The 22,493-nt window shown below is 42.2% G+C and overlaps 1 protein-coding gene across 12 annotated transcripts in view; it reads left to right on the forward strand.

Annotated features, from left to right (window-relative positions):
* The first annotated feature begins 2,020 nt into the window (after positions 1 to 2,020).
* TSGA10 (testis specific 10) overlaps positions 2,021 to 22,493 on the forward strand; it is a 206,818-nt gene continuing 186,345 nt past the window's right edge. For 5 of the 12 annotated variants that reach the window (XM_048858247.2, XM_048858223.2, XM_048858310.2 and 2 more), the window contains exons 1-7: positions 2,171 to 2,382; positions 7,485 to 7,601; positions 12,390 to 12,605; positions 15,602 to 15,667; positions 20,599 to 20,805; positions 21,388 to 21,543; positions 22,300 to 22,473. In XM_048858247.2, coding sequence (XP_048714204.2) covers positions 2,326 to 2,382; positions 7,485 to 7,601; positions 12,390 to 12,605; positions 15,602 to 15,667; positions 20,599 to 20,805; positions 21,388 to 21,543; positions 22,300 to 22,473 — 993 coding nt within the window. In that variant the 5' untranslated portion in view covers positions 2,171 to 2,325. Of the gene's footprint in view, positions 2,055 to 2,170; positions 2,383 to 7,484; positions 7,602 to 12,389; positions 12,606 to 15,601; positions 15,668 to 20,598; positions 20,806 to 21,387; positions 21,544 to 22,299; positions 22,474 to 22,493 lie in introns of those variants that run through there. The other 7 variants (XM_048858212.2, XM_048858233.2, XM_048858238.2 and 4 more) reach the window with 7 other exon arrangements.

Consider the following 22,493-nt stretch of genomic DNA (forward strand, 5'->3'; position numbering starts at 1 on the left):
CACAGTCCTGGGCATCTTGAGAAAGCATTACAGTCCCTCTGATCCTGCTACAAATATGGGAGAGGAGAACGTGGGGTTGACAGGCTCCTCACCCCTAAATCCCTCACTTCTCTTACTGCCCACCCTTATGTCCTCATTCCCATCTCAATTTATCCCCTCCACATTGCAGTCCCATCCCCTTCTCCTATTCCTCCCAACTCCTCTGCCCCCTAATCCCCTCCCCTTTACTCTCCTAATGCCAATGCTCCCATGCATTGTCTCTCTCACATACACACCCTCCACTGCTCTGATCTCCCTGCCCCATTCCTTATCTCTGCACCAAAAGTTGTAAGAATCTGCATATAAGACACATAAAGTATTATTTTTCAGAAAAAGAAAAGGAGTACCTGTGGCACCTTAGAGACTAACAAATTTATTTGAGCATAAGCTTTCATGAGCTACAGCTCACTTCATTCCACTGAATTCATCCGATGGAGTGAGCTGTAGCTCAGGAAAGCTTATGCTCAAATAAATTTGTTAGTCTCTAAGGTGCCACAAGTACTCCTTTTCTTTTTGCGAATACAGACTAACATGGCTGCTACTCTGAAACCTATTTTTCAGAAAAGAGTTACAACCCCTTCTAACTGAGAATCAGCAGAGCACATTTTCCAAAAGTAAAAAAACAAACAAACAAACAAATAACTCATCAAAGGCAGATAATAGCAACGTGCCTAAAGATCATTCTCAGATTTCTAGCATGGGGATAGCTCAGGTTCGAGGACCACATGATGTCCCCTTGAGCTATTAAATTACTAACACAAGCTGCCTGCAGATATAAGAACAGAGGAATGGCCATGGTGGGTCAGACCAAGGGTCCATCTAGCCCAGTATCCTGTATTCCAACAGTGGCCAGTGCCAGTGGGTACCATGCCCTAGCTGAGATAAATGTCAAGAGACTGAGATCAATTGCGGGACAACCAGAGGCATAATCTGATCCCAGATGTGCATTAAGAAAACGCTGTAACGGTCTGTTGATTTTGTAACACGCTGTAGGTTTTTTGGGGTGAGGGCTGAATCTCAGGAGCCCCTTGCTCAAATGACCCCACATCTGGACCACTAATCATCCATTGACAGCAAATTTCAAGTAAAAAATATGAGCACGCCTGTGGATTTCACAGCATTTAGGAGTTGTCCTTAAAACAGAAAACGCATCTCAGTCCGTGAGCGCGAGTCTACAGCCGCGCGGCTGCTGGGCTGGGCGCAGTGAAAAGGGGATTAATGCTGTGGTGTCAGAGTAACACCTGTGTTAGTCTGTATTCGCAAAAAGAAAAGGAGGACTTGTGGCACCTTAGAGACTAACCAATTTATTTGAGCATAAGCTTTCCTGAGCTACAGCTCACTTCATCGGATGCATGTGGAAACTGCAGAAGACATTATATACACAGAGACCATGAAACAATACCTCCTGGTCTCTGTGTATATAATGTCTTCTGCAGTTTCCACAGTATGCATCCCATGAAGTGAGCTGTTTCCACAGTATGCATCCCATGAAGTGAGCTGTAGCTCAGGAAAGCTTATGCTCAAATAAATTGGTTAGTCTCTAAGGTGCCACAAGTACTCCTTTTCTTTTTGCGAATGCTGTGGTGGAAACTGCCTCGCAATTCACTGCTGCCCCAAGCCGGCAGCTGCAATTGTGTGTGTGGTTTTCAGGTTGGGCTTTTGGCACATGATTTAACACTGCAGCCGGCTGCGCTCGCTCCGAGCTCGGTGGGTCGGCAAACCTGGCCGCCCCGGCCATTAACGGGCTGCAGCGAGCTCCCTGCCTCCGGAAAGGGGGGTTATCAATTGACGCCCGACAGCGCGGCTCCTAGGCTGCTCCGCGCTGCCCGGTGCGCGCGTGGAGACAGGTGAGGGAAGGTGGGCTGGGGGGCAGGAGGGCACGCGACGGGCACGCGCTTCACCACCCGCTGTGTGCGCGCGCGAGCGGCGGTTGGGGGGATGGAGGGGGGATGGAGCGCGCGGCTCCGGACGGGGCGGGAGAGGCGCGCAGGGGAGCGAGGGGGTTAATGCAGCAGGTAACGAGAGGGGCGCGGGAGGCTCGGAGGGGTGGCTGGGCGGAGCCCGGGGGCGGCGAGCTGTGGGTGGCCGGCCGGGGATACCTCCTCCCCGCGCGGCCCGGGTGGGTGCGGGGCGAGGCCGCCCTGCCCGGCAGGAGGAGCCGGGGCCGGGGCCGGGGTCTCTGATTGGGCTGCGGGGCTGGAGCGGGAGAAGCGGGCGCCGCGGCGGGTAAGTGCGAGGGGGCGGCGGCGGAGCCCGGCCAGAGCCGGGGGAGTCGCCGCCGCCGCCATGAGCGCCGGAAAGTCCCCGGGGCGCAGGAGGAGGAAAGCGGCGTGTGCCCCGCAGGTACAGACCCCCCACCCCCGTCCGGGGCAGCTGGGGCGGCGGCGGGCGGGGGGCGGCCCTGTCTGGTGGGAGCCGGGGACCCCTCCTGCCCTGCCGGGGTGGGGCGTGGGGGCGTAAGGCCTGGGGTTGGGCTCGCGCAGCCTGCGCTGGGAAGACCCCCCCCCCCCAGTAAGACCCGGCGCGAGGCGCGGGTTCCCCCACTGCGGGTGACACGAGAGCGGCCGGCGCCCCGGGGCGGTCGGAGCGCAGGGCGCTGAGCGTGGGCTGGGGACCCGTGCCGTGGGCTAGCCCCGCTATCACCATGGTGACGGCTTGACTCCGGCTGGCGGGCAGGGGGCATGGAGAGACGTTGGGCTTTGTTTGGCGTAAGGGCGATTAGTGCCCTTAGCTCCTGTGCAGCTTCCTTTATTTTTAGAAACGCCTAATCGAGCTGTATGGCGTCTACAGCCCGCTTCTGTGCAGATAGTGTCGTTTACTTAAAAAAAAAAAGAAAAAAGAAGCCATTATCAAACTGCACCAGTCTTGCAGAATATCAGAATCTCCTGGCCCAGGCACAAAAGCTGCTTGCCCACCATTACGACTATCAGGATGGAAACGCTTTATTTTATGTACTGGTTAACTTCTTCCACCCACCTCCGCCACAAGCACCCGCCACTGCCCAGGCAAAGATAATTCTGAAAGGTTCTGCGTAAAGGTATTCGGATACATTTACTTTCTAAACACAAAAAGAAAAGGAGTACTTGTGGCACCTTAGAGACTAACCAATTTATTTGAGCATGAGCTTTCGTGAGCTACAGCTCAAATAAATTGGTTAGTCTCTAAGGTGCCACAAGTACTCCTTTTCTTTTTGCGAATACAGACTAACACGGCTGTTCCTCTGAAACCTTTCTAAATACAGTAGGTAGCGGGTTTCCCACAACGAACAAATCAGCAAGTTTCAGTGAGGGGCTATCAAAGCTTCACTTCTATTTTTTATTTAAGTCAAATAGATCTGATATACTAGACTTATAAAAAATACGTAAAGGCATATATATTCCGGCTCTTTTATCTGTTAGTTTTCAAAGATACTTTTAAGTTTAAAACAAAAATGAGCAAGGATAGTTTTCCTTTTTTTCAGGGCTGGATCCAGTGAATTTTCTGCTGATTTTCATAGGAACAGACTCTAACCCTCATGCAGTATTTTGCATTTAATATCTTTCATTGTAATCTGTGATAAAATACTATTATTTTACATTCAGTTAGCTGATTTTAATTTTTTTATGTGCCCATTACTAGGAGATAAGGTTGCATTTTGTCTTTGATCTACAGTATTTCCTTCGGTTTCCTTCCATAGCATGACCACTTTTTTTTTTAACTGAACCAATTTGTCCCACCCATATTTCTGGCCCAATCCTGCTTCTTTGAAATCTCTGGGAAAACTCATATTAAATTTAATGAGAGCAGGATCAGACCCTTAATTAGAGTATTTGTCCTATTTTTTTCTTTCAGTTTGTCTAAAAACTGTTTGAACATTACTCCTGAAGGCATTCTACACCAAAAATTCTGTGCCAAAAAATTAAAAATTCTGTGCACAATATTTTAAAATTCTACAAGTTTTATTAATCAATAAATAAATGCAGAGGTTCCACCATGGCAGTGGGGAGCACAGGCCACTGGCTGCATGAAGGTGGGAGATCACGTTGCAGCCCCCTCACCCCCAGGACAGGGACTCAGCAGTGAGGCTGCACCCGACCCTGACACAGCACAAGGCTGGGCTTGCCCCAGAAACACCTTGGGGCCATGCCCCTCTGCACCAGGTGTGGGGCAGGCAGGCTCAACCAGGAAGGATCCAAGTGTGGAGGGGCTTAGTGTGGGGGATCCATGTGTGGGGTGAGAGGGTTCTGTGTGGGAAAATCTGGGTGCAGGCAGCTCAGTGCGGGGGGGTCTAGGTGTGGGGGAATCTGGATGCACAGAGGTTTGTGGGGGTTCCAGGTGCAGGGGCAATGGGACTCTGCAGGGGCTTCCAGGTGAAGGTTGTTGGGGCTCAGCGGAGGGGTCTGGGAGTGAGGATCTCAGCCGGGCAGGGGGCTTGGTGGGGTGGAGGTCTGGGTGCAGCTCGTTGGCAGTCATGACATGAAGGTCTGGATGTGGGGGCTCAGGGTGTTGCAGGGGTATGGCATCAGGGTGGGGGTTTCAGTGCAGGGAGCTCAGTGGGGGTGGTCTGGGTGCAGGGGTGGGGTTCCAGAGGGAGGGGGTCAGGGTGCAGGGGTTGAGGTTCAGTGGGGTGGGGTTTGGGTATGGAGGACTAGGGGGGTTCTGGATGTACCAGGTGAGGCGTGGCAGGGGTGTCTGGGTATGGGAGGTCCAGCTGCACAGGGGTTGGGTGGATAGGGGAGCAGCTCCCCATACAGTGATCCATCCCCCCACAGCTGAGGAGTGATGGGGACAGGAAGCAGGGGAGGATACTGAGCTTCCTGCAGCTGGGGGAGGTTTCTGTGGGGTGGGTCTGACACAGCCCCAGCCACTCCTTGCAGGGGAAGAGGCAGTCCCATCCTCTCCTGCCTCCAGCCCAGCCATGATTAGCAGCTGATCCCAGCTCAGGGTAGGAGCCACAGGCTGGGGTGTCCCCAGCCCTGCAGTGATTTACCTCTCCACTGGCTGCTCTGGGTGCCTGAAACATTGTACCTGTGCTGCTAGGAAGTGGTGTGTGACTGCTCTTGCAGCTTCCCTGTCAGAAAGTCATTTTTCTGCAGGGAAGCAAAAAAATCTGCAGAGGACATGAATTCCGTGCACGTGCCGTATTCCCCCAGGGGTAGAACTTGTGGTCAGTTTTTGCCATCTCTTTATGACAATAACTTTCCTGATCATTTTCAGTATGATTCTGCAGAGATGATTATTCTACCAAGTTTGTTGTTTTATAAGATTATAATAATGTATCCACTACCGCCTCAAATTGTTCGTCATCTGTTTTGAGGTTCTTGGATTTATTATTAATCATCAATTACTATTAATCTTGTTTTTTGTGGTAGTGCTTTAAGGCCAATTAAGAATGGGGCCTCACTGTGACTGTCTCTGCCCTGAAGAGTTTACAATCTAAATAGACGAGACAGTTTTGATTTTTTTTCAGGGCTAGATCCAGTGGCTGTTCCGGGACTACTCCAGCTGGTAGGAGCAGCTGCAGAAGCAGGGACCTTCGGATTTTTAGATAACTTTCTACAGTTGTTTTGACAGGACCTTCTCTGTCCTGTTTTAACTGGCTGTTTGTGCCAAACCTCTTTCTCACAGTCTCTTCAGGTCTACTCCTGTTACCTGTTTCTTCCCTGTCCGATCCCCCTCACCTCCATTCCCTTCCCTTTTCTTTCCATTTAGCTTACCCCTTCAGAAGGAACCCCTCTTAAAAACAATTGTAAAACTAATATGATGTCTTCTGCCATCACACTGTTCATTTTGCTTGTGTGTTATACCCTTTCCCCCATGGGGTGTCTCCAGCTGGTTTCTCTTTATTTTTTTGCTATCATATTTGACACAACTGATAGGAGCATTGTACTTCAGTTATGTAGGAGGGCCCAGTCCTGCAAACACTTATGCACATTGAAGTCAATGGGACTGCTCACATGTGTAAAGTTACACACTTGTGGAAGTGTTTGCAGGACCAGGATATATATTTGATATACAACATAAGGGTATGCACATAATTGGAGTTTTACCTTTGTAATCAGTCTTCTGGTTTTACAGCAGGAATTTGTTTCTCTCCTATGAATTGTCAGTACAAGGTTCTATTTTGGGTCCACTGCTTTTTTCCCCCTTTAGTCTGATTCTTTTAAGTATCATTTATATGCAAACTATACTTAACTTAGTTTCTTTATTTTTTTAGGACAGCAACTAGCTGCTTTTTATTGCTTAATATGGACAAAATAAAAATGCTAACAAAACTTTTTTGCTTCCAAACTGAGTTATTTTATTTTCTGCATTAAGGGCCTGATCCAGTGCCTACTGAAGTCAGTGGAAATATTCCAGTTGACTTCAATGGGTGTTGGATCAAGCCCCGACTCCCATTTCTACAGTTTTGGGGTTTAATTCTGACTCTTATGTTTTACATATTAAGTCAATAAATAAAATGTATAGAATTTAATATTTGTAATTTTTTGTCTTTGTTACTAAATCATTGATGTATGATTCAGTTATTTCTTGGCTTAACTGTTGTAATGGCTTTCTTGCCAGGTTTCCTACTTTTTCTTTTTGGTATACAGTCTGTTCAGAAATATGAAGCTTGTTTTCATTATGTTTATTATTATTCTATTACTGCTTTATTCGGGCCATTACACTGCCTAAACCTAACCTGTAGAATTAAGTTAAATGTAATGCTTTTTGTATATTTACACTCACTCATTTTTAAGATTTTGTTTATTCTTCTTATTGCAATTTACTCTAAGCTTCAGATTTGAGTCTTATTGCTTCTTTGCTACTAGTTTTCCACATCAAAATATCAGGCCTTTGTAGAGTGGGGCCCTGGTGGTATACATTTGTTTTCTTTTAAAAAAAAATATTTTCCACTTTGTTGAATGTATTTTTGGGTTTTGTCTGTTGAGATTTTTTTTTATATTTGTTTTTTGTTTGATATTTTGTTATACTTGTAAAAGATGGTAGATAATATTATTAATAATGAAATTGATGCCAATGTCAGACTCAGTTAAAACAAGATCCTCCCCACTCTTGCTTTTTAAACTTGTCAAAGGAACGGAAAATCTATATGCTTTACTGCTAACTCCCTCTCCCCTCATTCTCCCCAACCAGTGGAGCAAGAGACCAGTAATGAAATCTAGGTGTCTTGCATGGGATTGTAGAACAATTCCACTAAACTACCAGACTAACCTAAACCCTTTTGTTTGTTTTTAAAAATGAAATGGACAAAATTTATCTTTAGCTGCTCTGGTGCATTCATGAATAGTGTTATCTCAGGATGTTCTCTCAGTGTGCAGTGTTAGTACCTTAAGGGGAAATATTGTTATGAAATATCTTCAGGAGTATGTCTTCTCCCATTTTCAAAGGTCACACTTCATGACTGCATGCAGAAATTCATTCCACAGAAGTACTACTTATGCTGTTTTCCATTCCTCCAAAAGGTAACAAGAGAAGACCATTTTGATATAAGGGATCCACCGTCTGACAGTGAGAAACCTTTTAAATTGGAAGGAAAGCCTAAGAACAAAGACAAAGTCATCCATAAACTGAATTTAAAGGTTGTTTTATTTTTCTACTTTTTGTTTTTTGCTTTGGTGACAGTTTGTAAGGAACAGGAATTCTGATAATTTTATATAATGAAATGATAACTCAGCAATAACATCTGTTATTTAAATCAGTGTCACAGTCTGTAGAGCTGGCAAGCCTTTTCTTACCAAATAGAGTTACAGAACCAAATCAGTTATGGCGTGATATCCTGACTATGTTGCATCATTTACATTATAGCATTTTGTCAGAATGTGATAACGTTATGTAAATGTGACTTAACATCCTTTAAATATTGATGGAACTTCACAAAACAAAAAACATCATAGTTCAGTTAGTGACTTGTGTATATTCATTTGAGGTCAACTACTGTCATTCCTTCATCTCTCTGTTGTTGGGAGAGAAGGGAATCTTCCCAGGACTAATGGCCAGATTAAGAGGAAATTATGGTTATCCACCCAAGACTTGTTCACAGTCCCAAATATCTAAATGTTTCAGCTGAAATCATTAGCAGTGAAGTAGTTACCAATGTTGCATTTAGATTGACATAATTTTTTTTTTGTCTGTAGAGTTGCAGGCACTTCCCCAAATTTAATGCACAGAGTTAGTCGTTAATTTATCATTACACATTTTCCAGTTAATATGCTCTCCCACAAAAACTAAAGACATCCTAAACCATCCTCAGTGTTCAGCCCCTCTACTTAAGTGCCTATGAGAAAAGAGGGGTTTTGTAGCATGTCTGGATGCTAACAAATTCATGGTCTGGTTATCGAGATGGGACACTAGTTCTAGAGTCGAGGATACGCTTCCAGAAATTCCTTATTTATGAGAAAAGACTAAATAAATTTGTTAGTCTCTGAGGTGCCACAAGTACTCCTTTTCTCGAATACAGACTAACACGGCTGCTACTCTGAAACCTTATTTATGAGGAAGCTCCAGCTCAGATGTAGGGTTGCCAACTTTCTAATCGCGCAAAAACGAACATCCTAGCCTGGCTCCTTCCCTGAGGCCGGCCCCCCACTCACTACATTTCCCCCTCCCTCGGAGGCTCGCTCCCCCCCCTCACTTTCACTGGGTTGGGGCAGGGAGTTGGGGTGCGGGAGGGGTTGAGGACTCTAACTGGGGGTGTGGGCTCTAGGGTGAGGTCAGAAATGAGGAGTTCAGGGTGTGGGAGGGGGCTCTGGGCGGGGGCAGGGAGTTTGAGTGTGTGGAGGGGTGTGGGCGCTGGACTGGGGGTGTGGGCTCTGGGGTGGGGCCAGGGATGAGGGGTTTGGGGTGCAGGAGGGGGCTCTGGGTTGGGGGGGGCTCAGGGCTGGGGCAGGAGGTTGGGGCTCGGGGTTGGGGTGCAGGCTTATCTCGGTCAGCAGTGCAGCAGGGCTAAGGCAGGCTCCCTGCCTATCCTGGCTGTGCTGTGCCCCAAAAGCGGCCAGGAGCAGGTCCGGCTCCCGGGCGGGGCGGGGGAGGCAGGAGGCTCCACATGGCTGATCTCACCCACAGGCAGTGCCCCCCAGCTCCCACTGGTCATGGTTCCCAGCCAATGGCAGCGCGGAGCAGTGCTCAGGGCAGGGGCAGCACATTTTTAGTGCATTATAGTAGTCTGGTGGCTGATGGTAGCAAGGTCAGCACTGGAAAGGTTACTCTCTTCTAGCAGGCACAGGTGAAAGAACTATTTTTTTTAATTACAAGTGCTATTCTATCTTCCAGAAACAGCCCAGGTGCTAATATGATTCCAAGATTGCTAATTTGAATCATATGTAATTTGAATCACAAATAGTATTTTGAGAGCACAAAGGCTAAGCGTTCTCTTGCTGAGTTTAGGTCAATAACAATCACTGAGGTACTTAGGCTGACCAGTTAGCAAAAAAATCGGGACAGGAGGTGGGGGGTAATAGGTGCTTGTGTGAGAAGAAGACCCAAAAATCGGGACTGTCCCTATGAAATCAGGACATCTGGTCACCCTAGAAGTACTAGAAGAGTTGGGACCCCACAACCTGTTTTTGGAACCTGTGTCCTACCTGGCTGGGGAAGGCTAAAAGAGAAAACTTGATCCATTGCTGGTGGATATTGTCAAATGAGAGAGTGTAGAATGCCAGTGTCTCTTAGGAAAGCTGTTGCTTGGCTTTTTCTCAAGAAACCAGCATTTGATGTAGTAATCTGGCTCCTGTTTAGTATCTAATCTTCTGTCTGGTTAAAATTAGATAGAATGTTATAGTGAGACAACCTTCAGAATACCTAGATACCTCGAGTCTTCTTGACCTTTGTCAATTTAGATATGTACCCTGGTGCAAGACAGAAGCTGCCATGGTAGTATTGGTGGTAGATTTCCTACTGATGGATAATCTGAGATCTCCATACTGATATTGTTAGGTCTACTGGCTGTTTTCCTATCCTGTTGATTATGGAGTAGTAGTCACTTATCTGCAGACTAACGGAAATGGACAAGCAGTTCCTCAGATGATACTATCTTTTCCTTATTGAGTGTTCTCTGATGGTTGTTAAGGGCAATAGCATGAGGTCATTTGGAGTTTCACAATTGGTTCCATCTTGTGTTCCTTTTTCTTCAATGTATATTTGAGCTGGGAGGACGTATGGGCAGCAGTAGTGATATGTTGATAATATCCAGCGTCATATCCTTGTTTCACTTGATCCAGCAGCCGGTGCTGTTGAACGAATTGGCGCATGGGAGGAAAGTTTGCTGAAGTGATGCTGGTCGGTTGGGAGAAGAAATCAGAAGATATTGTGTATATTATGTCTGTCCCTCATATTTAGCAAGTGTGCCTGCCATTTGTTTCTAGAGTTCATAATCTACAGATGCTTTTGGACTCCTGGTTGCTGCTGAATGATCCTATAGTAACATTGCCCAGGAAAGTTTTTCTCCATCCTTCTGTGGCTAAGAGACTGCTACCGTTTTTGTGCCTTTGTCATCTCAAGATTGTTATAGTAACATGCTCTACATGAGGCTATACCTCAGTCAACCTGGAAAATGAAGCTGGTGCAGAGTGCAGAATTTTGGTAGGAGCATGTAACGTGTGCTCTGTGATCTGTGCTATCTGCCTTTTGATTTTTGGGTAGAATTTAAGGTGTTACTTTTTATCTGAAAAACCCTAAATGGTTTGGATCCTGTGTACTTGAGAAACTGCCTCTTTCACCTTCTCACAGTTGCTCAGATTAGAATCCTGTTAATATAAAGGAGAGGGAGATGCCAGCAGGGTGTTCTCTGTTAGGGCCCTCAGCTTTGGAGAACACTTCTTTCCTTTGTGGGCCAAAACAGCCCGAATATGATGACCTTTTGAGCATGCTTCAAGGCCTGTCTATTTAGCCTGGGTTTTGGGGATAGAGGAGATGATATAGGTTGTTTGTGTGGGGTAAAGGAAATTTTTTTACTGTGGTTAGTTATTTCAGGTATGAAGGCGAGCAGCTGTTGGCTTCACCTTTGTTATTTTTGTAATTTTAAATGTTGGTCATGTTAAAACTTGAAAGACATTTAAAAAAATAATGTATTCCCTCAACCAAGTGTGCAGATATCCCCCTTGCTGACATTACTTCGGTTTTGTCTGTTTTAAGACTCAACCACTTTACCTTTATCCATTCTCCAAATTCATAACTGCATTGGGTTATTCATTCCACTGCACCAACTGGATCAGTTGTGGGGGAAATATGAAGCTGATTCTCATCAGTTGTTGCAACTCATATTTCCATATTAACTCTGTTAATATAGTAAATGAGTTGAACAACAGGGGTGACAAAATTAGCCCCGGTAAAAATCCCAGTTTTGACAGAAGGAACAAACTTTTGTCCCAAACCACTCTTAGGGACCTCCCTGATAAAAATGATTCAAGGGCAGGTCTGTTGACTGCTGTTCATGACTGCAGATATACCAATAAAATGTTGTAGTAATTGGTGTTGTTTGCAGCTGACAGATCCAATAATATCAGCATGGACACTTAATCCTTATCAATTACTATGAAATCATTCACCAGTGCAGTTTTTATATCATATCAGGTCTAAAGCCTGATTGACTGAGATCTCTGAAATCTGAGGACTCGAGATTGCCTGGGTGTCTGCCACAACTTTCTTATGGACCTTCCCCAAAAGTGAGCGGGTCAGAGCAGGTTGATAGGTGACAAGATCATTGACATGTTATTGTTTCTTAAGCAGTTTTCTTAAGAACATCAGGTACCCTGTCCTCTTTCCCCTTTAGGGGGATATTAACAATCTTCACCAATAATGAACCTAGTACATCCCTACTGGCTTTTTCCACACATGAAGTACATAGACCCCACATGCAGGTGGTGGAAAAGATACTTGCAAAGTCTTGGTGGGCAAGACTAATTGATATTCAGGCAGAGCTTGAGAGGCATTTCTTCTCTCAGCGCTATCAGAGAAATGCTACTGTAGCAGCTCAGTTTGTGAGGGTGATCAAGGGAACACTGGGGGGTTACATATCACACTGGGAGACCAACAAATGGTGTACACATCACATGGAGAGGACAGCCAAAGAAGCTGTGGAGCTGCTGATCAAAGGAAAACAACTAGTATGGATAAGAGAAATAAACAGAAGCAGATAGTTCATTTTAGGGTGGAAATTAGGAGCCTGTTTCTTCATTGCCTTTCACGTTGGATAGTCATTTACATCTCTACAAAATGCTACTAGTGTAAATTAATGAAAATTTTGGGCTTGTCACTGTCTGTCTTTGCACTCAGTTTAGTGTAAATAAATATTTCTGCTGTGAAATGCCTCCAGTTTATATCTTTTAAGGTTAAGAAAAGTAAAATGTCTTTGTTCTTCCTGGTCCTAGTAGATTGACGATCTGAAGAAGAAAAACCATGATTTAGAGCAACATGTTACGGAACTGCTTGATAATAAGCAGGTGGTGGAGAGTCAGGTGGATAGTTTGACCAATAAGAATGAGTATCTGTGTAAAGAACTTGCTGTAGTTGACAAATTAGCTGAACAGCTGGAAAAAGAAAAAGAATTAGTCTTGGATACTGCTGATCAGGAGCTTGAGGAAGCAAAGGTATTAAATGCTAAACAGAATACGTATATTATAGGGGGAGCCAGTAAGTTTTATAAAATTTAACCTTTTTGGATGAAACTTTATAGCCATGGTCTCTGTCTGAAGGTAAATTATTTTTGTTTATTTTTAAATTTAAAATCTTACTCATTTTAAAACTTAAAAATGAATAAAGAAAAGAGGGAGTAATGGGTAATGAAGATTGGAACATTCCAACCTGATAAGTCTTGAAGAGGGCTCCTAGTGTAATGGGTTAAACTGAATGTCTGAGGACAAGGAGTTACGTTTAATTTGGGGAAGAGAGGTCAAGAGGAGGCTGCCACACATCTCATGATTTGTGGAAGTACCACTATATCTGTTAAGACTGTGTAGCCAATATAATACATGTGGGAAGTGCTGCTATAGAGCCTGAAATATGAAAAACTGGCTTCTCTGAGCTCAAAATAAAAAAATTAATTCGTTCCAGAGCAATACGAGAACCCTTCCCTGACCCTAAATAAATTATTCAAGCATATGACTGAACCTTTCGAGATCTTGTATCTTGAATTTATTCAGCAGATGAGGAAAGAGTACCATTTCAGTTCCCTGTATATATGAAAGTGAGAGAGATAACACTAGTGTCCCAGAGCTTGTTGAATTTATTAAAGAGGACCAAATCCTCAGATGATGTAAATTATCATAGATCAGCTGAAATAAGTGGAGCTATGATAACATACACAAGCTGAAGATCTATCCTAGGGTGAATATTTAGAGAATGAGTTTTTGTAGTAAATTATCATAGAATATCAGGGTTGTAAGGGACCTCAGGAGGTCATCTAGTCCAACCCCCTGCTCAAAGCAGGACCGATCCCCAACTAAATCATCCCAGCCAGGGCTTTGTTAAGCCTGACCTTAAAAACTTCTCGGGAAGGAGATTCCACCACCTCCCTAGGTAACGCATTCCAGTGTTTCACCACCCTTGTAGTGAAAAAGTTTTTCCTAATATCCAACCTAAATCTCCCCCACTGCAACTTGAGACCATTACTCCTTGTTCTGTCATCTGCTACCACTGAGAACAGTCTAGAGCCATCCTCTTTGGAACCCCCTTTCAGGTAGTTGAAAGCAGCTATCAAATCCCCCCTCATTCTTCTCTTCTGAAGACTAAACATCCCCAGTTACCTCAGCCTCTCCTCATAAGTCGTGTGTTCCAGTCCCCTAATAATTTTTGTTGCCCTCTGCTGGACTCTTTCCAATTTTTCCACATCCTTCTTGTAGTGTGGGGCCCAAAACTGGACACAGTACTCCAGATGAGGCCTCACCAATGTCGAATAGAGGGGAACAATCACATCCCTCGATCTGCTGGCAATGCTGCCCCTACTTATACAGCCCAAAATGCCATTGGCCTTCTTGGCAACAAGGGCACACTGTTGACTCTCATCCAGCTTCTCGTCCACTGTAACCCCTAGGTCCTTTTCTGCAGAACTGCTGCCGAGCCATTCGGTCCCTAGTCTGTAGCAGTGCATTGGATTCTTCCGTCCTAAGTGCAGGACTCTGCACTTGTCCTTGTTGAACCTCATCAGATTTCTTTTGGCCCAATCCTCCAATTTGTCTAGGTCCCTCTGTATCCTATCCCTACCCTCCAGCGTATCTACCACTCCCCACAGTTTAGTGTCATCTGCAAACTTGCTGAGGGTGCAATCCACACCATCCTCCAGATCATTTATGAAGATATTGAACAAAACTGGCCCCAGGACTGACCCCTGGGGCACTCCACTTGATACCGGCTGCCATCTAGACATGGAGCCATTGATCACTACCCGTTGAGCCCGACTAAGGTGGATAGAAAGCTGGCTAGATTGAGTCCATTCATCCAGCCCATACTTCTTTAACTTGCTGGCAAGAATACTGTGGGAGACCGTGTCAAAAGCTTTGCTGAAGTCAAGGAACAACACGTCCACTGCTTTCCCTTCATCCACAGAGCCAGTTATCTCGTCATAGAAGGCAATTAGATTAGTCAGGCATGACTTTCCCTTGGTGAATCCATGCTGACTGTTCCTGATCACTTTCCTCTCCCCTAAGTGCTTCAGGTTAGATGAAGTAGTCCCAAATATTTAACTAAATTTTGGGCCCATCTGGTGGGAGAAGAAGAATATCTCACATGAGAGAAGACATCCAGAGCTTCAGATTTTATAATTTATTTTAGAACCAGAAAATCCATGAAGGCCCCAGTTGTGCATCATAACCATGTGAGCAGGCCCTTGTGCTTGTAAGAAGTCCTGTTGGGTTCGGTGCTGTGCATTGAAGAGTCTGCCTGTGTGGAACTGATTGTAAGATTAGGGCAGTAATGACTGGAATATTGCCATTTAAAATGGCTGGAATGAACATTTTATGGTGGGTACTGGGAAGAAGAAAGTAGAATACATCCTTGCTATTTTTTTTTATATGGCCATTCCTGTGCCAAAATGGTTGAGGGATGAAAGTTGTAATAGTTGTAGTTGAAAAGTGCTTTTGAGTATTCCAGTGAAAATTGCTTTTGATTTCACAGCGTGATGAAAAATCACACTTTGTGCATGGATAGTACATTTAGTGTGATTGTATTAGCACTATTCAGAGGGAAGGTAAGTTGAGCTATGCATGTGTGGTTAACGTAACTACATGCTTATCTTCTTAGTCCTTTGGAATACTCAAACTGGTCCGATTTCCAGAAGTTTATTGAAAATGCAGATCTGGTAAAAGGGGATCCTGCACTTTCTTTTTGCTCACCCAGACAGACACTGCTCCTTCTTTGTCCTGATCCTGTACAGTTTATGCAAGCAAAATACTAATTGACTGCACATTTGTGTTCTAGTTAATTCTTTAAAGGTTCATCTTCTTAAATAGCGTGTCTCCAGTCCAACCAACCTGGAAGAGAGTTCCAATTAGATTCTTCAAAGGAATAAGAAAATGGGGCAAAAAATGCTGTATTTTCAGTTTACTACCTGTAAATAAAGAAATGTAATTTTTATTACTTTTTATTCTAGACTCAAATTAGATGCCAGCAAAACAATATTAGAAAGTTGGAGCACACAATCAAAATACTTAGATCTGTAAGTTAAATATGTATTCTTAGTATTTTTGCAGCTATGCATTTATGTAGGTTATTACTTTCAAAGAGCAATTAATACTAGTATATGTACATTTAATTGTCTTTTGGTTCAATGAAATAGAAAGATTATGGAGAATATTTCCGTTTTGGTATATATTGGCAATTCTCTTTCTTTAACTAGACTGTAATATATCCTTTATCTTTCAACTCACTTTGATTTTTTTTTGTTTTTGATAGTCTCGTTAACTTTTCTACAAAATCCAAAATGATTGACTGCTCTGAATACTCCTAAAACAGAATTCTGCATATATGTGAAATACACACAGCCAGTATTTTATCCTTTAAATATTTATTTTAATATTCTATCTTCCCCAAATGTTCATAACCATAACACTGAACAATGACATTTGGAAATATACATAAACATGTATAAAAGTCTAATAAACAATTTATCAGCAAGAAAAACTTCTGGGTAACAAAATGGATGTATATTATTTGCTTCCAGATTAAATTGGTATAATTAATAGACTCCTTCATTAACTGGGAAGTATTTTTTTGAATTTATTGAGATCACATAGACCTCTTACCATATTACAGTATTAAGCTTTTTCACAAATTTCCATGTTTACAGTATAAGGCTTTTAGTAATTACACTTGCTTCTTAGACCCCAATCCTTTAATGAGCTCCCTGTGGAAGGACCCCTCTGCAGATCTCACTGCCAGATTAGGGCCTTAGTGGCTCTGATCCTCTGAGTAGGAATTGTGGGAATTAAGAGCCCTGGAGAATTGGGCCCCATGAAACATTTTCCTGTGATCTTGTCATTAAATGTTGCCAAGCAAAATAGCCTTTTTTTGTTGTTGTACCAAATTGAGACACGTATTTATAGCACATGTATCTACCTGTGTGATAAAATTAACTCATATTGAAATGGGATTTTTCTCAGCCAAAACACAGAAATGGTATACAGATCTTATTTCATGAGTGTTCAACAATTTTTAAAGGTGACTTGTAAAACTAAACATTTGGTTTATCATCCAACAGCAATAAGTGAATATTTTAAAAAACCCTTTCAGGCCTTCTTCCTTGCTTTGTTTCTTTTCCATTTGAAAATCAGGTTTTGTCTATCCTGTTTTTCCTGAAAGATTCTGTGGATGACTGGCGAACTTGATGTAATATAAACCTATTAGGACTCTAATCGGGTCAAACTTGAGTGAAAGAGAAAGTGATTCTTATTCAGTTTAACATCTATTTAAATTAAATTCATTAGAAATACTTGGGAGAAAAGATATCATTGTTAAAGACTCAGCACCTCTGCCTGCTCAAATAAAGGCTTGACACTCCCACCCAACTCCCGCAATCCACTTCTGAGACCTCCGAAGAGTTCCCCCTCAATACTAGGGAAGATGTGGAAGATGTTACTTAACATTCCTGGCATTTTTAAAGTAAAAAAACAAGCAGAAAAATATGGGTAGATCTTCTTTACGCATCATAAAAAAACAAAAATAAAAAAACCCACATCGTTTTTTTCTTTGCAGATGACCTTTAATTAACATAGTTACCTACACTCCAGTTTACTACCATCCTCAAAATTCACCATCCATTACCCACACCAGACAGCCTCATGTTTTTCCTAGTAGTAGTAATAATTAGGGTTGTTGATTAATCGCAGTTAACGTGCGTGATTAATTAAAAAAATTAATTGTGATTAATCGCAGTTTTAATCGCACTGTTAAACAATAGAGTACCAAGTGACATTTATTAAATATTTTTGGATGTTTTTCTACATTTTAAAATATATTTATTTCTATTACAACATAGAATACACAATGAACAGTGATCACTTTATATTATATTTTTAATTACAAATATTTGCTCTGTAAAAATTATAAACAAAAGAAATAGTATTTTTCAGTTCACCTTGTACAAGTACTGTAGTACAATCTCTTTGTCCTGAAAGTGCAACTTACAAATGTCAGTTTTGTTTGTTTGTTACATAACTGCACTCAAAAACAAAACAATGCAAAACTTTAGAGCCTACAAGTCCGCTCAGTCCTACTTATTGTTCAGCCAATCGCTAAGGCAAACAAGTTTGTTTACATTTATGGGAGATCATGATGCCCACTCTTTATTTACAATGTCACCAGAGAGTGAGAACAGGCGTTTACATGGGACTTTTGTAGCTGGCATTGCAAGATATTTACATGCCAGATAAGCTAAACATTTACATGCCAGGTATGCCCCTTCATATTTTGTCTACCATTCCAGAGGACATGCTTCCATGCTGATGATGATTGTTTAAAAAAATGTGTTAATTAAATTTGTGACTGAACTCCTTGGAGGAGAACTGTGTCTCTGGCTCTGTTTTACCCACATTCTGCCATATATTTCATGTTGTAATAGTATCGGATGATGACTCAGCACATAAAGAAAAGGAGTACTTGTGGCACCTTAGAGACTAACCAATTTATTTGAGCATGAGCTTTCGTGAGCTATAGCTCACTTCATCGGATGCATACCGTGGAAACTGCAGCAGACTTTATATACACACAGAGAACATGAAACAATACCTCCTCCCACCCCACTATCCTGCAGGTAATAGCTTATCTAAAGTGATCATCAAGTTGGGCCATTTCCAGCACAAATCCAGGTTTTCTCACCCTCCACCCCCCCACACACAAACTCACTCTCCTGCTGGTAATAGCCCATCCAAAGTGACAACTCTCTACACAATGTGCATGATAATCAAGTTGGGCCATTTCCTGCACAAATCCAAGTTCTCTCACCCCCTCACCCCAATCCAAAAAACACACACACAAACTCACTATCCTGCTGGTAATAGCTCATCCAAAGTGACCACTCTCCCTACAATGTGCATGGTAATCAAGGTGGGCCATGTCCAGCACAAATCCGGGCTTTCTCACCCCCCCCCCCTTTTTCCCCGGGGACACACACACACACACAAACTCACTCTCCTGCTGGCAATAGCTCATCCAAACTGACCACTCTCCAAGTTTAAATCCAAGTTTAACCAGAACGTCTGGGGGGGGGGGGGAAGGAAAAAACAAGGGGAAATAGGCTACCTTGCATAATGACTTAGCCACTCCCAGTCTCTATTTAAGCCTAAATTAATAGTATCCAATTTGCAAATGAATTCCAATTCAGCAGTTTCTCGCTGGAGTCTGGATTTGAAGTTTTTTTGTTTTAAGATAGCGACCTTCATGTCTGTGATTGCGTGACCAGAGAGATTGAAGTGTTCTCCGACTGGTTTATGAATGTTATAATTCTTGACATCTGATTCGTGTCCATTTATTCTTTTACGTAGAGACTGTCCAGTTTGACCAATGTAAATGGCAGAGGGGCATTGCTAGCACATGATGACATGGCCCACCTTGATTACCATGCACATTGTAGGGAGAGTGGTCACTTTGGATGAGCTATTACCAGCAGGAGAGTGAGTTTGTGTGTGTATGGGGGTGGGAGGGTGAGAAAACCTGGATTTGTGCTGGAGCCACAAGTACTCCTTTTCTTTTTGCGAATACAGACTAACACGGCTGTTACTCTGAAACGACTCAGCACATGTTCATTTTAAGAACACTTTTGCTACAGATTTGACGAAACGCAAAGAAGGTACCAATGTGAGATTTCTAACCGACCCAAGTTTTAAGAAGTGCCTTCCAAAATTTGGGAGGGATGAGGTGTGGAGCATGCTTTCAGAAGTCTTAAAAGATCCACACTCCAATGAGGAAACTACAGAACCCAAACTACCAAAAAAGAAAATCAACCTTCTGCTGGTGGCATCTGACTCAAAGGATCAAAATGAACGTGCATCAGTCTGCACTGCTTTGGATTGTTGTCGAGCAGAACCTGTCATCAGCATGGATGCATGTCCTCTGGAATGATGATTGAAGCATGAAGGAACATATGAATCTTTAGCACATCTGGCATGTAAATATCTTGCGACGCCGGCTACAACAGTGCCATGTGAATGCCTGTTCTCACTTTCAGGTGACATTGTGAACAAGAAGCGGGCAGCATTATCTCCTGCAAATGTAAACAAACTTGTTTGTCTGAGCAATTGGCTGAACAAGATATAGGACTGAGTGGACTTGTAGGCTCTAAAGTTTTATATTGTTTTATTTGTGAATGCAGCTATTTTTTGTACATAATTCTACATTTGTAAGTTCAACTTTAATGATAAAGAGATTGCACTACAGTACTTGTATTAGGTGAATTGAAAAATACTATTTTGTTTTTTACAGTGCAAATATATGTAATCAGAAATAAATATAAAGTGAGCACTGTACACTTTGTATTCTGTGTTGCAAATGAAATCAATATATATGAAAATGTAGAAAACATCCAAAATATTTAAATAAATGGTATTGTTTAATCGTGATTAATTTTTTTAATCGCGTGATTAATTGCAATTAATTTTTTTAATACTCAACAGCCCTAGTTATAATATAATAATTAGACACTGCTATATAAGTCAGTAGTTTAATGGTGCTTCCTGTTAACTTGGTGGTAATGTATCAAGGATTAATCATCATTTCCCCATTTTGTCTTGGTGTTTATTTAGCTCAGGATTACCTTTTAAGCAGGAAGCCTTCTCAAGTTGCCATCTAAGTACACAATCTTTGTTATATTTAAGATGCTAAAAGTTTCAAGGAGAACTCTTGTAAAAAGAAAAGTAGTTAAGAGAAAAGATGGAAGAAACTAAATAACTGAACAGCCTGTTAGATCAACTGTGTAGAATTACATACTTGTACTTGGGGAAAGTGTTTCAAAATGTGAAAGTGCAAATATCCACAAGCAGTTACTTCACTTTAATATTTGAAGAGTGTTTATCCACTTTGTGTTGAAATATAAGTGCATTACATTTTAAAATCTTATATTTCAATGAACACATTTTTCATTTTGGCACTTAAAAGGTTATTTTAGAAACAGAATCTGAAAAAACACTAGGGAAGTCTCCTTCAAGACTTGATACCTTTATCAAGACATTGGAGGAGGACAGAGATTATTATAAAAGTGAAGCTGAGAATTTGAGGAAGATGTTTCGAAACACATCCACATCTTCAAGTCCTAAGCACAGCCCCACTCGTAGCAGCATTTCAAAACATTCTTCGCCTATGCAGGTAAGCTTGGAATATATTATAGTATAGTAGTCATTCATTTATTTTGTACTGAAATCCCTAACACAGGACTTGGCTCCAAATCCATGTTCAGTAATAAAATAATCTATTAGTTATGAAAATGGATGGCAAGCTCAGGCAATTCACACGTAGCTAAGCACTGCCTTAAGGGTTCTAGATTTACACCTCCTTAAACATGTCTCAAGGCTTACTGTGATTACATTTAAATACTTCCTAAGGTGTTTAATAAAAATAGTTTTGTAATAGTTAGGCAATTAGTAACTCAAAACAAGGTGAATCAAACCCTTTAGTTCCATGATATAAAGTGAGTAGAGAATACTGAGTCAGATTGATAAGAGACTGAGTTTTTGCATATGAAAGAGATTTCCAGTTTCCGTTTAATGTTTTTATTTAGTATATAATATTGATAAAATGTATATGCATCTAGTTTTGACTGTGTTCAATCTGTTCAGTGCTGGGCTTTCTTCTTTGTGTGTGTGTATAGTAGTACTTTCAAAACCTAAAGTACGAAGAAATGTGTACAAATTTGTTTCTCATCATTAAACTTTTTTGACATTCTTTAAGGGAATGAGTTCAGATCCAGAAGTTATGAAAATATTCAGAGAACGTGAAGAACTGAAGTCAATGCTGGAAAAATATGAGCGCCACATGGCAGAAATTCAGGGTAACATCAAGGTTCTAACAGCTGAGAGAGACAAAATCGTCATTCTTTATGATCGGGTAATTGTATTCACGGGAGTGTGAAAGACAGTGGAAAAATATTTGCAACACTTTAAAGGAAAAAAATATTTTATTCTTGTTCTTGCATTAGAAATTCAGGTCTCATCTACCCTGGAAGATTCTATGGTTGAAGTTTATCCCTTTTTGGGATGGCACTTAGGCAGGTGTTTAAGTCCCCTTGACTTCAATTTAAGCTCATTCATAAATGCTGCCCTGAATAGGGCTGCTTTCCTGAATCGAAGAATACATACATGAGTCATTGCATTCAGACTTTGACCTCATTACCCACAATGTTGCTGAGGTGCACTTATATCACTAGTCACATGTCTTGTGATTAAAGTTGGTCAGAATTTTTTTTGAAAATGTTGACTTTTTGAAAAATCCAAAATTGAAATAGTTTGATTTGGACATGCCACTGCAGCATTTTACGGGAGTTGTAGTTTTGGTGCCTCATGCTTCTGTTCTCTTCTATAGGCCAAGTTTCCTGGTCAGACTATACCTCCCATGATGCACCATAGTCTTTCTTGACGAGAGTAGGTGATGCATCATCGGAATGTTCAGGTGCTTAGTTTTTCAATGAAAAAAATCTCAATTTTCTGCAGAAAGCAGACTTTTTTTTGCAAAACCATTCAGTGAAAAATCCAATTTTCTGTTAGTTTTGATGGGAATTTTTTTACTAGCCTTATTTGTAAAATATGTAGTCCATAATGCATTAAAGTATCTGTTTCACATTTCACATGTGTTTAACAATAACAGGCACAGGAAGAAATATCCCGACTTCGCCGAGATGTTGTCAAATCCCCCAAGACTCCTAAAACGACTGTGACAGCCCAGGCTATCTTGAGGCGTGTGGAGACAGAAAGGGATACAGCTCTTTCTGACTTCCGAAGGATGACCACAGAACGAGATAGCCTCAGGGAGAGGTTAAAGGTTTGATTTTTATCCCAGCT

This window comes from Caretta caretta, chromosome 1, assembly GCF_965140235.1.
Source record: "Caretta caretta isolate rCarCar2 chromosome 1, rCarCar1.hap1, whole genome shotgun sequence".
In the NCBI taxonomy this organism is placed as follows: Eukaryota; Metazoa; Chordata; order Testudines; family Cheloniidae; genus Caretta; species Caretta caretta.